Source organism: Myxine glutinosa, chromosome 1 (assembly GCF_964187855.1).
Source record: "Myxine glutinosa chromosome 1, kmMyxGlut1.1, whole genome shotgun sequence".
Taxonomy (NCBI): Eukaryota; Metazoa; Chordata; class Myxini; order Myxiniformes; family Myxinidae; genus Myxine; species Myxine glutinosa.
In genome coordinates, this window is record NC_136261.1 from 280046464 (window position 1) to 280062218 (window position 15755).

A 15755-nucleotide genomic window follows, 5' to 3' on the forward strand; every position below is an offset into this window, starting at 1 on the left:
CACACACACTTGATCCCAAATTCTTACACTGCCTTCACCATGAAAATATGCAAAATGCATCTTCATCTTGTCAACAATTGAAGATTCCTGTTGCTTTCCAAGATGCATCCAATGCGTGGGTGATGCCTATCAGCAGTGCTCATTTTTCATTCATTTTGTATGCAGTCTGTGGCTGCTGGTTGCCTCATTGCTGGGAGTGCGGTTGTGCCACTAATGTAGTTACCCCCTCTTTAGATTAGAGCAGGTAATTTGTTCAGGTTGCCAGTGTTAGCACGCCCACTCTTTGCGAAGGACAATGGGGGATCTTCAACGTCCACCACCAACTATTTCTGGCAGACGGGATACCGAGTTCAACGTCCATCTGAGGGAAGACACACATTGATGCCTCGTCCTGCCTGCGAGATACCTGTGTGACAGTCTATAGGTGGGCTGACATTCAAACCCAGGCGAGATGGCTTCAAAGCAAGTGCGCATACCTCTAGACCACCCTGTGCCAGCCAATACTCCTTTTTTGCCCAGTTACGTTTACTGGTGGAAGTTTTATGCGCAGTTCTGCTTTTTAGGTCGTTGTAAGATATTGTTGTGGATATGAGGATTGTGTTTTTTTTATTGTATAGTACATTGTAAAATATCACCCTCCTTCCTCCAGTTGTGTATAAAGGTCAAAGTGCGTCCCGTAATTAGGTCATAAACAATCACGTTAGCCAATCATAGATTCCCTGCTTGTTGGTAGTTATTTCCTTATTCTATGTAGGTTAAGGCTGTGTCTTCCATTAATTAATACTCCATTGCACCGAATTCAAATAGATAGATCCCCTTTCATTTTCATTCCCAAAGCCCCATTCCCAAAGCCTCTATTGCCAACTGCATTCGCCGCCATTGCCCATGTGCTCCAACTCGGAGAAGAAAGGCGTGTCTCCACCTCGTAATAGAGGGGAGGAGTGAGCCAGCCCCGAACAACCAACCAAGCACGAGGGGTTTGGCTTGAGAGGGCGGAGGAAGAGCGATCGGGGAGGTTCGAAGAGGTTCAAGGGTGGGGCTATATATAACCCACGGGAGGCGCCCCCACCTCAGATGAGTCCTGAGAAAGCACACGACGTCCCCACGGCAGCACGGAGAGCGAACCATTGAGTTCTAAGAGTTGCGCCAGGGACGGCAGATGAGTAAGGGATCCCCACGTTGAGTCCCCAGAGAGTCCACCACCACCGGCTTGGAGTCCACCACCACCAGCTTGGAGACCACGCAGTTTCGACCCGCTGCGACGCGGGAGCCAGATTGCGGTGGCATCGGTGGCCGTCGAGGTCCAGCCCGACGTCCCGTGCGGGATCAAGCCCGAACCATCTGCCCCAGCTGAACCTTCCCATTCCTCCTTCCAGCCAATCCACTCTGCAATTCCCCGTGTGAGTCTGTCTTTGTTTGTTCTGTCCCTGGGTTAATTAAGACTGTAATAGATAAGCTAGAATTTTCACTGTGTCCTTCTGGTCCGTCCCTCTTTCTGCTTTATTTTATTATCCTTCCTTCTCCTTGGTTTCTTTTGATTGTAAATAGTAAATAAATCATATTCGTATTTCCTACCTCCTGTCTTCTTCTTCTTCACATCCGTCGTCTTTGTCTTTTCCAAATTGAATACCGGTGGCACGATTTGGCCAACGTTTGAGAATCGGGTTAGTCTTTGTTAACGGTTCCTGCTGCGGTTCCTGCTAAACACCGCTCGGCAATCAAGTAACATCTTATCCGCGGTACGAACGGGGCTGTTCACCGGCCTTTCCGGAGGCCGCGGTGCAGCTTCAGGGACCACGTCGGTCAGCAATAATCGAGGGGACTAATCCCCCCTCAAAGGGGAACCATAGGCCGACGTTGGGTTCCGTAACAATTGGTGTCTGGGAGTGAGATTTGAGGCCTGAACCAAATTTTTAATAACTTCAAAAAATTTGGTCAAAAATTAAGAGCGCCCGAAATTATTTTAACATCCAAATTTGAAAATCGTGCCATGGATAGTCAAGGCGGCGGGATGCCGGTGGGGGAAATAGAAGAGGGGTTAGGGGTAACCCAGGACCAGAGGGAAGAAATGGAGGAGAGAAATGATGATGTGGTTGAGGGAGTTTCAGGCGCGCAAAATGGCGCCCTCGCGCACGTGGTTGCAGAGGAACAAAATGGCGGCGCCGCGGGGGTCGAGCCCGCGGTGGCGGCTGGAGCCGCTGTGCCAGTCGGGTTTGATTTTAGGTTATTCCTGACCCAAATGGATGCAAAGATGGATAGAATGAGGGACGAAGCGAGGGGTCCTAGTGAGCAATTATGAGACGGGTTAAACAATATGGGAAACAAATTTGAGGGGTTAAACAACGGGATAAAGGAGGTAAGGAATGAGTTAATGGGGGTGGAAAATAGAATGGCTGCCTAGGAGAATCAGATAGAGGGGGTGAAAAATGGGTTAGGGGGGTTAGAAAACAAGATGGAAAACAAATTGCGGGAAATAGGGGAGCAATCGGCCCGGGAAATTAAACAAATGGGAGAGCAGATAAAGGAGGTGAAAATCGGGGTAGAAACCAAATTGGATGCCCAAAGGGATGAATTGGAACAGATGAGGGTGGCATCTACCAAAGAGATGGAGGAGATGAAGGAGGAAATAAGACGAGGTGTAAGGAAGGAGGTCTCGGGGGTACGCGAGGAGGTAAAGAGAGGTGAGAAGCGTATGGAGAAAGAGGTGAGAAATGGGACGGCAAAGTTACAAGGGGGCATAGAGGACCTGACGCAGGAGGTGGAACAGCTGACGGTGGGACAGACGGAATTAGTGGAGCAGGTGGAAAAGAACACTGCGGTACTAGGAGGGTTGAAAGCGACACAAAACGAAATAAAAAATGACTTGATAGCGACAAAGAGGGAATGTCAGATGGTACGTGAGGGACTGACAACGAGGTTGGACGAGGTGACGGCGGCAATGGAGACGAAGGACCGGGGGGTGAGGACGCACATAGAAACGGTCAAGGTGACCTTAGAGGACGAAATCGAGGAGACACACCGGGAAATAAAAGAGGTGAAGCAAAAGTTAGAGGAAGTGGAAGAGGGGGTGAGTGAAATTAAGAAGAGACAGAGGGAAACTAAGAGGGAGATAAGGGAGGAGGTGATGGAATATGTACAAGGTCGGTGCTCAAATCGTGATGGTGTGCTCGCTAACCAAATAAAGAGTTTGCAGGTGGCGAAGGAGGTGCGGAGACGAGGTGCCGAGGTGAGTGGCGATATACGCGGAAATGTATATGGTGTGAGGGGAGCTTCAGTCGGCTTGGGGGTTGGTTTGGACCCGGGTGTTCGTGAGAGGCCGCTGGAAAGGTGTGCGACAGGTACGGAGTGCGAAAGAGGAGGTGTGCGAGAATGTCTGACTCTGGAGGAAAAAGTGCGCGCCGAGGAGTGAGTGTGCTGTCGAGAGTGAGTTGGTCGTAGCGCGTGTGCGGGGGGGCACATGGAAGCGCGGGATGGGGAGTGTTACAAGGGATGTGACGGAAGCATGCACACCTGTGGTGAGTTACGGAGGGTGTAACAGGAGAGTGTGCGCAAGAGAATGCGCAAGAAAGGTGTGTAACGGACGGGGACATGAGGAAAGAGTGCGCTGTCAAGAGTGAGGGTGAATGCGCGACCGAGAGTGGTGGTGAAAGTAGTAAGAGTGACACGGAGCGTGAGTTGGTTGTGGCAGGTGCGAGAGGATGTACACCTGGAATGGAAGGATGCACACCTGGAATGGTAGAGCGCGTATGGGAATGCACACTGGAGTTGGTAGTGAGGCACGTTGTTGGGTGTATGGAGGAGAGCACACCTGTGGTTGTCACCGAGGAGGGGGCGCGAAGAGGTGTGTTGGTGAGGTGTGTGAACGACGAGTGTGTGCAAAGGTGTGCGCTGGTCAGGTGTGTGACAAAGTCTGTAAGCGGATTGAGTGTACCTGGGTGTGTAAGAGAAGGTGCAATGACGAGGAGCATGGGAACGGCTGGATGTGTGAGCAAGGAACGGGCTGCGGGGTGCAAGCATGCGAGTGGAGCATCGACGCTAACTGGGTTAGCGGTTAGAGCGACTTATAGCCGAAGCGGGCCTTCGGTGCGTGCCGGGCAGCTGCGTGTGCCGCGGGGACCCGCGGCGGTTTCGAAAGAACCGCCGTGCGGGATCCACGCCGGGCCGCGCTCTGAACGGCCGCGTCCGTGCTCCGCTAGGCGGAACGGACGGCCCGGTAGGAAGGATCGTCATGGCGACCCCCTTTTGTTGAGACGTTCCGGCAGGGCGAGATCGAGCCATTGGACGGCTCCGTGCCGAGATGGTGCGTTGGATCTCGGCCCGAGTAAACCTTGCCTGCACCGAAGGCCGGACGGATCCAACCGCCGGCACCAAGCAACCCGCATTCATTGCTCGGCTGTGCGAAGCCGGGCTTTAGAGATGAATTGGCGCACCGAGAGGCTCTAGTGAGTAGACTGTGATGAGGATAGTGTTTTGGACCCGAAATTAGAAAAGCAAAATTTGATGATTGGCAAAGGATTGGCAGATTGATTGGCAGATGATTGGTGTGATTGGCAAATTTTTAATTGGCTGAAATTTGATGTGCCAAATTGGTAGTGAGAGATGCCCGATGTGGGGGGATGGCAACTCTGCCATCCCACACAACGGGGGCAAAGGAGCACTAGTCTTATGGGGTTTGGCAGTGAAAACTAGCCCGGGAGGGTTAGGATATCGTGTGTAGAGATCTAGAGATGACAATAGGTAACGTTAAGGTTAGGTAGCAACATTTAACCGGTAGTGGGGACGCAGGTAGATTAGTTGGATTATAATGACGAGGGAGCGCAATAGTTTAAGGGGGCGACTGGGAAGCGCAAGTTCCAGAGGGGAGTAGTTAGATGAGATGATGCCATGTGTTTGAGTATCGAAAGTGTATTGAGCAGGGTATGAGTAAATGATTGTGATTGTGAGTTGTATTGAGCGTGGAAGCGTATGGAGCAGTGAGTGAGGAACAGGTGAGATTGCACAGGTGTGCAACTGAACAGGTGTATGGAGCAGTGTATGAGGGAGTGATAGTGATGTGAGTTGTGCTGACCAAATGGTCCAGGGAGGAAGGAGGGTGCAGGTGGCACCAGGTGAGATTGCACAGGTGTGCAACTACAGGTGAATGGAGAATGGTTGTGTGAAATACATGGAGTGTGGAATATATGGAGTAGGGAATGGATGGTCGTGGAGTGAGTATGGTGGAAACTGTGGAGTGGAGTGGATGGTGCGAAGGTGTGGATGGGGGAAAGGAGGATGGACCCCATCACGAATACCCGGGGAGGGTAGTTTAATTGTTAGGTAGAGGGTATAGGTAAATTGTGGTTGGATATTGGCATCTGTGGTGCGTGTAGAAGAATGGAGTTTGGATGGGTGCATTAGTGTCGTGGAAATGGCTGGGCGTGTAGCCTGTTAGTATGTGTAGTTGATTGGGCACTCCACCACTGTGAGGATGTCAGCCAGGTGAGGCCGCAGGTGGGCTCTGGGAGCCGTTAGAGTTGTGGATGGGGCCCGAGGATCCGGAGGACGGACCCGGGTAGCCCAGTGCCAGAGGGCACCGAGGGGTGACAGAGCCAGGAGGGGCCTTCCCCAGTTAGATAGGTTAGGGTGAGGAGCTAGGTAAGCTCGGGTGGCAACTACAGTGGTGGAGGTGTGCAGGTGGGTAGACCTGCTGGGAGAGCTACACGTCTCAGCCCAGAAATTGTGCAAGGGCACCGGGAGATGAATCGGGGGAGTGAGACCCCAAATTGAGAAGCACCACAGTTTGGTCAATGGGAATTGGTTTTTAGAACCCATAGTGTAAGTTGGCCAATGGATTGGCAGGGAAAGACCCCGGGTAGTGTAAAGTGTGTTAATGTCATTTAGAGGATAGTTAGGATGGAAATCTCCTCGCACCATCTACATCCACTCACCATGAGGTAACGATGGTACTCCACACCATGCCATGGTTGTTTTTATTATTTTTGGTGCAAATGTTTGGATTGTGAGACGCATCATGACGTGGGGGTGACATTGTGCTTTGTTGTTCCATCTCTCCCTCCTTATGAGGATTGATGATGAATTGGTGATGGCAAATTTGGTTAGAGGGATTGTGAAGACGAATTTGGTATAGGGGAAATGTGGGGACGACGAGACATTAGTGATGAATTTGTAATGTGTCGATTTTGTACATATGGGGTAAGGGCAAGGGTAGTGTAGGTCACATGTGGGGGGGGCGTACGGTAGGGACGAGCTTTTCTCCGCTCCGTCTCCATACGCACCTCGCCTTGCATTGCCTTTATTGATGTGTACCCTTGTGACCTTACCCCTCGCTCACCTGTCTTTCCAAAATGTCTCCCACACGAGGACTGTGCGCCACTGGGCGCCGGGCGGAGCGTGCGGGAGTCCGCCATTGTGCGCCCGAAACTCTCGTAACCACAGCTGTCTGCATCGATGCACCACCTTATGGACCACATGTCTGTGGCTGAGCACCACTTATGGACCCCATGGGTTGGGGCATGGCACCTCTGCTGGAACCGGCCATGAAGGCCCGAGATCTTGCTGGCAGACCTTGGTCACAGGGCACCTATGCCCCACAGGTGAACCATACATAGTCGACCCTGTGGGCCATAAATAAAAAATGGACACGTTTTGTGCACTTTTATTCGTCCAAATAGGCCGCCAGCAAAGAAGATGACAACAACAGGAAGAGAACAATGGCCAGCAGAGGGAGCCGAAGAGAAAGACCAGCACCAGGGTTTGTTTGGTTATTTTCATTATTGAACTGTGGTGACTGTGCACCGATTGGTGCTTGATGGTGTATTGGTGCGTTGTTGGGTGCTTCATGGTGCGTCGATGCAGAGCAAGCTGTCTCCCCCCCCCCCAAAAGAACGATCACAGGTCCTGGGTTGCGTTTTGTAAATACAAGTAACGTTAACTGTAAATAATGCTCCCCCATCGTTCATGTTGTAGTTTGAAGACAATTCCGCAATTCGGTTAGTTGTGGGCGTGAATCTGTTAGGCAGGATGCAATGGAGCAGCGGGACATATTTATTTATGTTTTAAAACTGTCACACTCAGGGTCAGGTTAAATGTAGAGGGAACTACACCTACGTGCCACACTAAAAGTAAAGGTAATAGGCCCGGCACGTGCCTAAGAGGAGGAGGGTGCAGTGTTGTGGATATGAAGATTGTGTTTTTTTTATTGTATAGTACATTGTAAAATATCACCCTCCTTCCTCCAGTTGTGTATAAAGGTCAAAGTGCGTCCCGTAATTAGGTCATAAACAATCACGTTAGCCAATCATAGATTCCCTGCTTGTTGGTAGTTATTTCCTTATTCTATGTAGGTTAAGGCTGTGTCTTCCATTAATTAATACTCCATTGCACCGAATTCAAATAGATAGATCCCCTTTCATTTTCATTCCCAAAGCCCCATTCCTAAAGCCTCTATTGCCAACTGCATTCGCCGCCATTGCCCATGTGCTCCAACTCGGAGAAGAAAGGCGTGTCTCCACCTCGTAATAGAGGGGAGGAGTGAGCCAGCCCCGAACAACCAACCAAGCACGAGGGGTTTGGCTTGAGAGGGCGGAGGAAGAGCGATCGGGGAGGTTCGAAGAGGTTCAAGGGTGGGGCTATATATAACCCACGGGAGGCTCCCCCACCTCAGATGAGTCCTGAGAAAGCACACGACGTCCCCACGGCAGCACGGAGTGCGAACCATTGAGTTCTAAGAGTTGCGCCAGGGACGGCAGATGAGTAAGGGATCCCCACGTTGAGTCCCCAGAGAGTCCACCACCACCGGCTTGGAGTCCACCACCACCAGCTTGGAGACCACGCAGTTTCGACCCGCTGCGACGCGGGAGCCAGATTGCGGTGGCATCGGTGGCCGTCGAGGTCCAGCCCGACGTCCCGTGCGGGATCAAGCCCGATCCATCTGCCCCAGCTGAACCTTCCCATTCCTCCTTCCAGCCAATCCACTCTGCAATTCCCCGTGTGAGTCTGTCTTTGTTTGTTCTGTCCCTGGGTTAATTAAGACTGTAATAGATAAGCTAGAATTTTCACTGTGTCCTTCTGGTCCGTCCCTCTTTCTGCTTTATTTTATTATCCTTCCTTCTCCTTGGTTTCTTTTGATTGTAAATAGTAAATAAATCATATTCGTATTTCCTACCTCTTGTCTTCTTCTTCTTCACATCCGTCGTCTTTGTCTTTTCCAAATTGAAAACCGGTGGCACGATTTGGCCAACGTTTGAGAATCGGGTTAGTCTTTGTTAACGGTTCGTGCTGCGGTTGCTAAACACCGCTCGGCAATCAAGTAACATCTTATCCGCGGTACGAACGGGGCTGTGCACCGGCCTTTCCGGAGGCCGCGGTGCAGCTTCAGGGACCACGTCGGTCAGCAATAATCGAGGGGACTAATCCCCCCTCAAAGGGGAACCATAGGCCGACGTTGGGTTCCGTAACAATATTCTTGCGGTCCGGTCCCTCGCCTGGCTTTGGACGGTCCCTCGCCTGCTAACAATGTCACTGTCTTTCCCTCGCGGTCCCCCTGTACTGTGTTCCTGGATGTCTTCTTGTTGAATGTGTTTTAATGAATGTTTCCCCCTGTACTGTCTTTCCCTCGCGGTCCCCTTGTGCTGTGTTCCTGGATGTTTTTTTGTTGAATGTGTTTAATGAATGTTTACCCTGTACTGTCTTTCCCTCACGGTCCCCCTGTGCTGTGTTCCTGGATGTCTTTTTGTTGAATGTGTTTTAATGAATGTTTCCCCCTGTACTGTCTTTCCCTCGTGGTCCCCCTGTGCTGTGTTCCTGGATGTCTTTTTGTTGAATGTGTTTCATTGTCAGCTCTTTCAGTATTTAAAAAAAATAAAAAATGTTGTGCTATTATATTTTCCCCCTTTTTGTGCCATCTGCTTTCATTGTATGACCGGGACAGCGGACCGCGACTTCCGGTCCCTTGAGCGACGAGGCTTGCTTCGATCTCTCCACGGCATCAAAGTTTGAGTGTTTTCCCGTTCGTGGCTTTGTCAAATTTCCGCTGGGTATTTTGTTGTGTATGTGTTATTGTGTGTTTCTATTTGGTTTTGGTTTTGTAGTTGGTGCAAATTTGTGTGTAATTAGTCGTTTTTTTTTGTTCGCGCCTCGTGCGCGGCCTGGTCTCTCCGGGCTCCCTCCACCCGTCAGTGTTTTGTGAATATGGGTTCTTTCCTTCATAGTATTTGCTTGTTTCTTTGATTTTCTTTTCTCCCCCCTACCTCTCACGAACATCTTACCCTTTGTCCAGCGTTTTGAAAACAGAACAAACAAATAAACAAAAAAATATATTCTGCATTAATTCTTTCTCTCCGCCCGGACACGTGCTTGTTCGCTCTCCTCCTGTCTCGACCTGTGCCCCGCCCCCTATATCTCGTTTTTCTTCCACCTCTGCTCCTGCTTTCTCAAATCCACGTTCTCACTTAGAGACTTTTCCCAGATTGTTTTTCATGGTTTTGTTTAAATATTATTTAAATATGTTTAAACCGCAGCCGTGATGCTGACGCCCCCCGGTCCCTTGACCCCCCCTACCCCCCCCCCCCCCCCAGAATTTCCATGTTTTTTTTTTTTTTTTTTTTTTTTTTACAAGATCGAGGCTCGTGAAAGAGCGAAAATATTGTTGTGTGCACATATGTTGTGTGCAAGAGACGAGATGGAAGGGAAGTGGTGCGAGAATGGTGAAGGGTAGGCAGGGACAGAAATACAAGTTTATGTGGCAAGGGTGCCTGGAGAGCGTGAATGGTGTTGGTGTCCTGTTTTAAACGTTTCCCAGTGTGTACCCTGGATTAGAATAGGTACACCGTATCCCTGCGTGTCGTAAGAGACGACTAAGAGGGTTGGCGTCAGGAAGGGCATCCGGCCCTTCCTGCGGCCATAAAAACCCAGCGGCCATACCCAGCGGCCATAAAAACATTGCCTCAAAAGGAGAACCATGACAATTACAACTACATATGGGCAGGGTACAGCCCGAAGTGGAGATCGGTTTCTGAGGTTTGGGACATGGAATGTAGGGACAATGACAGGGAGATCAGGAGAAGTGGTGGAAGTATTGGTCAGAAGAAGAGTGGACATATGTTGTGTGCAAGAGACGAGATGGAAGGGAAGTGGTGTGAGAATGGTGAAGGGTAGGCAGGGACAGAAATACACGTTTATGTGGCAAGGGTGCCTGGAGGGCGTGAATGGTGTTGGTGTCCTGTTTTCTGAGGAGTTTGTAGACAGTGTGGTGAGTGTGACGAGAGTGAGTGATAGGTTGATGATGGTGAAAATGATGATTGGAAAGCTCTTGGTGAACGTCATCTCAGGATATGCTCCGCAGGTTGGTCGAAGCGATGAAGAGAAGGACAAGTTCTGGTGTGCGATAGAGAAGCTGATGGAAAACGTGAAAGATGAGGAAGTTGTTGTGGTAGGAGGAGACCTAAATGGACATGTGGGAAGGAGTATGGATGGTTTTTGACGGAGTTCATGGGGGTTACGGATATGGTGTGAGAAATGGAGAAGGTGAAAGGATTTTGGAGTTTGCTGATGGAGCTGATTTGTTGATTTGTAATACTCAGTTCCAGAAAGAGGATAATAAGCTTGTTACATACACGTCGGGTGGGTCGATGGCAACCGTTGACTACCTGATGGTGCGTAGGCGAGATAGGGGGCACCTCCGGGACACAAAGGTGATCCCGGGGGAGGAGGCTGTTTCACAGCACCACTTGGTTGTCTGCGACATAAGAGTGAAAGGTGCGATGAGAGCTCGGCGGGTGAACTACCAACCGAGAATGAAGGTGTGGAGGTTGAAAGAGGTGACAGTAAGGGAGGCATTAAAAGAGAGGCTGAGTAGGGTCGAGGATGATGTGGTTGAGCTTGAAAGTGGTTGGATGTCAATGAAAGCTAGTCTGTTGAGAGCCGTTGGTGAGGTATGTGGATGGACAAAAGGACCACCGAGGCACTCGGAAACATGGTGGTGGGATGATGAAGTTGGAAAGATGATTGACGAGAAGAGGAAGAAGTTCAAGGAGTGGCAGAAGGCGAAGGGTACGGGAGCAGAAACAGCAGAGCATGAAAGTTATAAGGCAGGCAGGAAGGCTGCAAAGGAAGTGGTAGCAAAGGCGCAGGAGGCACGGAGGAAAATGTTCGGAGAACGCTTGGATTCGGAAGAGGGTCAGAAAGCCGTATTCAGGATTGCAAAGCAGATAGCGAAAGAGAGGTGTGATGTGATGGGGGTGAGTTGCTTGAAGGATGAAGTGGGACAAATCGTTGTCGACCCAGATGGAATTAAAGGAAGATGGAAAAGATATATGGAAATGCTGTTGAATACAGAGCATGAATGGGATGGCAACATAGAGAGTAACCCAGTTTTAGGACTGGCAGAGAAGATAACTGAAAAGGAAGTTGAGGAAGCGATAAAAGCAATGAAGGGTAGAAAAGCGGGAGGGCCGACGGGAGTTGTGGGAGATATGGTGAAGGCAGCAGGAAGTTGGGGTGCGAAGAGAATGACAGAGATCTGTAATCTGGTGGTGAAAGAAGGCCGCATTCCAGTGGATTGGGAACTGAGTACCCTCGTCCCTCTATACAAGGGGAAAGGTGACCCTCTGGAGTGTGGCTCGTACCGAGCGATAAAGTTATTGGAGCATGGAATGAAGATATTGGAAAGGGTGTTGGAGAGGAGGATAAGGAAGAAAGTGAAGATCGACGAAATGCAGTTTGGATTTATGCCAGGAAGAGGAATGACAGACGCGCTTTTCATTGTGAGGCAGTTGCAGGAGAAGTACATGAAGAAGAGGAAGAAGTTGTTTCTTGGGTTTGTTGATCTGGAGAAAGCATTCGATAGGGTTCCATGCAAAGTATTGACATGGGCATTGAGGAAGTTAGGAGTGGAGGAATGGTTGATCAGAGTAGTGATGGCAATGTACAAAAGAGCGCGCACAGCTGTAAGGACGAAGGATGGGAACAGTGGTGAGTTTGAGGTGAAGGTGGGAGTGCATCAGGGGTCGGTACTAAGTCCACTACTATTTGTAGCTGTGATGGAGGTGCTGGCTCAGAACGTAAAGGAGGGTTTACCGTGGGAGTTGTTGCATGCAGATGATCTGGTGTTGATTGCGGAAAGTATGGATGGACTGAAGGAAAAGGTGAACAAGTGGAAGGAATGTATGGAGACAAAAGGTCTGAAGGTGAATATCGGAAAGACGAAGGTGATGGCAAGTGGTAAAGCATGTGGTGAGGTGGAAAGAACTGGGAAGTGGCCCTGTGCTGTGTGTAGGAAGGTTGTCGGAGTGAACTCCATTCAATGTACAATGTGCGCTGAGTGGGTTCATCAAAAATGTAGTGGTCTGAGAGGGTCATTAACCAGTGTGGCAGCTACATTCAAATGTAAGGTGTGCACAGAGGGAGCTGCAGATGAAGGAAATGTTGAGTTGGATCTTGGAGACAGCGTGAAGCTGGAAGGTGTGAAAACATTTTGCTACCTCGGAGACATGCTGAATGGAGAAGGTGGATCAGACTCGGCAACGGTTGCTAGAGTGAGATGTGCATGGAAGAAGTTTCGGGAACTGAGTGGCGTGCTGATGATGAGGGGAGTGTCGTTGAAGCTGAAGGGGTGTATGCTGCATGTGTGAGAAGTGTTATGATTTATGGGAGCGAGACATGGGTAATGAACGTAGAGCAGCAACGAAGGTTGGAAAGGGTGGAAATGCGAATGGTTCGACGGATGTGCGGAGTATCGTTGAGAGAGAGGAAGACAAATGATGAATTGCGAAAGATGATGGGAATAGAGCCTGTGATTGATGCTGTGAAGAGGAACAGGTTGAGATGGTTTGGTCATGTGTTGAGGAAGGATGAAAGTGACTGGTTGAGAAAAGTGATGGAAATGAATGTAGAAGGAAGTAGAGGACGGGGAAGACCGAGAAAGACTTGGATAAAGATGGTGGAAGAAGAAATGCAGGCAAAGGGGTTAACAAGGAGAGATCCAGAAAATATGGCAAAATGGAGAAGATTGTCATGGGGACCGCAAGGCTAACCCCTCTCTAGTAGGGAAAATGGCCTTTTAAAATGCATGTTGTTGTTGTTGTTGTAAGATATCCTTGCAAATACCATCATTAGCTTCATCATTTCTTTGAAGGAAGAATGAGCTCCCCACTATAATGCACTTTGTGACATCAATTTGATCCTTTGCTTAGACCCTTGACGTGAATGATGGGCACAAACTCTTTGTATGCATCTGCCTCGGGACATGAGACATATGGTCCATTGTAATTTTTTTAAAACGGTAATACAAACAGGTGCAGTATTGTAATTTTAATATGGGGGAGTGTGTGCTTGTAATATGTTTAGCATGTTTTGGTTGATGAACTGCAGAAGTTTTTAAATTTTTTTTTACATTTTCTGTATCAGATTAGCCAGCCGAAGGAAAAAAGTTTATCTTATTTTGTTTGTACATTCCAATCATGCCAGCAGCTGGTGGGTTGCTTTGAGTCAGCATGCTCTTGTTATCAAACCATAGCCCTGAAACCACAAGGAATTTGTTAAAGATCCGACTTTGGACTTGTTTAAAATGTCATCATAATTAAGTAATGCACGACCATGCCTCAGTCGCTTGCTTGCTTTGAAGACTCAATCTCCCCTCTATCAGAGTTTTCCTCAGCTTTGTGAGCAATGAAGTCTGATTGTGAATGGTTTTCTCAAAGGTATCAAATTAGACACGTTGAAAATCTAAGAAATAAATAAATTGTGGCTTATGCAATATTATTTGTCAGTAACAGCTAGCATGTGTATTGGGGTTAACAACCTTTCTTATTTGAACCATTCCCAGTCGGTATCTGCCTAAGACGCTCATCAATGGGAATGGCTAATGAGAAATTAATTGAATGAATGACATTTCTATCATCCAGCAGTGCCGATTCTGCAGCAAAAATGGAGGCGGAGCAACATAAGCCGAACCCTGGACAATCCACTTCAGGGCTGCTGCAAAGCTTCATGGGCATCCAGGGAAATGATCGCTATGGAAATAGATCACAGCCATGGAAACAACACAGCAAGGCAAATAGCGAATAATAATTAACATAGCAGTCATTTGGGAAACAGTGGAGGACTTACCAAAAAGAAAGGCCTTTTTACATTTTTAACATTTTTAACTGATGGAAACTCCCCTTTTGATATGAACTGGAAGAAAAGTTCGAGACTTTCTATTTTACAATGCATTTGTGGGTTTTTTCGTGTTGTATGGGATGTACAGTCGTGGCCAAAAATATTGGCACCCTTGCACCTTTTTATCAAATAACTCATCTCTAACAATAAGTTGAAATTGACAAAAGTATTTGGTCTCCACAATTATTTATTTGACTGTTAATATTACAGAACCTTTGTTTTTGATTCAGAACTTAATATATCCTTTTAAATCAGAAAATAAAAAGAAATTGCATTGACAAAATTATTGACACCCTCGACTTAATATTTGGTAGCACAGCCTTTGGACAAAATAACTGCAGTCAAGCGCTTCCTGTAGCCATGAATGAGCTTCCTACACCTCTCCACTGGCAGTTTGACCCACTCTTCTTGTGCAAACAGCTCCAGTTATCCCAGATTTGAAGGGTGCCTTCTCCCAACTGCTGTTTTCAGATTTCCCCACAGGTGTTCAATGCGATTTAGATCTGGACTCATTCCTGGCCACTTCAGAACAGTCCAGCATTTTGTCTTGAGCCATTCCTGGGTGCTTTTTGAAGTGTGTTTGGGGTCATTATCCTGCTGAAAGACCCATTACCTTCGACGGAGACCCAGCTTTCTAACACTGGGTTGAACATTGTGCTCCAAAATGCCTTGGCAATCTCCTGATTTAATGATGCCATGCACACATTAAAGACACCCAGTGCCAGGGGCAGCACAACAACCCCAAAACATCACTGAACCTCCTCCATGTTTGACTGTAGGGAAGGTGTTCTTTTCTTTGAAGGCTTCATTTTGTTTTCTGTAAACATAGAGATGATGTGCTTCACCAAAAAGGTCTAATTTGGTCTCATCTGTCCACAGGACATTCACCCAGAAGGATTTTGGCTTGTTCAGGTGTGTTTTGGAAAACTCCAGTCAGGCTTTCTTAGCAGTGGGGTCCTCCTGGATCTCCTACCATAGAACCCCTTTTCCTTGAATTGGTGATGGATGGTGTGAGTTGAAACTGTCGTATCTTGTGTCTGAAGGTCAGTTTGAATATGTTTGGCAGTTGATTGAGGTGCTTTCTCCACCATTCGAACAATCCTTCACTGCAATCTTCGATCAATTTTTCTCTTGCAGCCACATTCAGGGAGGTTGGCTCCTGTGCCATCGGCCTTAAACTTCCTGATAATATTGCGTACGGTGAACACAGGAACATCAAGGTCTCTGGAGATGGACTTGTAGCCTTGAGATTGTCCATGCTTGGCTACAATCTTGTGTCTGAGGAGGTCATTTTCTGATTTTCTTTCTTTTCTCCATGCTCGTTGCAGTACACACAATGACACAAAACAGCAGAATGACTCCTTTTCTCTATTCAAACTGGTTGAATGAGTGATTTTTATATTGCAGGCACCTGAAACTCACCGCGGGTGAGTTCAACTCCAAAGTAAAGTAGAATCACCTGCTTGAAATCTAATTATTTCTATCAACTTCTAAAAGGTGCCAAAAATATTGTCCGGGCCATTTTAGGATTTCTGTGTGGAATAAGCTAAGATTTAGTAATTTTTTCAGCTTTTTTTGTTTTGTTCCACTGCGAATCA

General features: G+C 48.2%; 2 protein-coding genes across 9 annotated transcripts in view; both read left to right on the top strand.

Moving 5' to 3' along the window:
- Positions 1-15755, top strand: part of LOC137411284 (BCL2/adenovirus E1B 19 kDa protein-interacting protein 3) — a 204811-nt gene that overhangs the window by 49863 nt on the left and 139193 nt on the right. The window lies entirely within an intron of this gene.
- LOC137438127 (uncharacterized) overlaps positions 1-15755 on the top strand; it is a 92996-nt gene that overhangs the window by 46166 nt on the left and 31075 nt on the right. For 7 of the 8 annotated variants that reach the window (XM_068133105.2, XM_078766655.1, XM_078766633.1 and 4 more), the window contains exon 2: positions 13902-14049. In XM_068133105.2, coding sequence (XP_067989206.2) covers positions 13902-14049 — 148 coding nt within the window. The remainder of the gene's footprint in view (positions 1-13901; positions 14050-15755) is intronic. The other variant, XM_078766651.1, reaches the window with a different exon arrangement.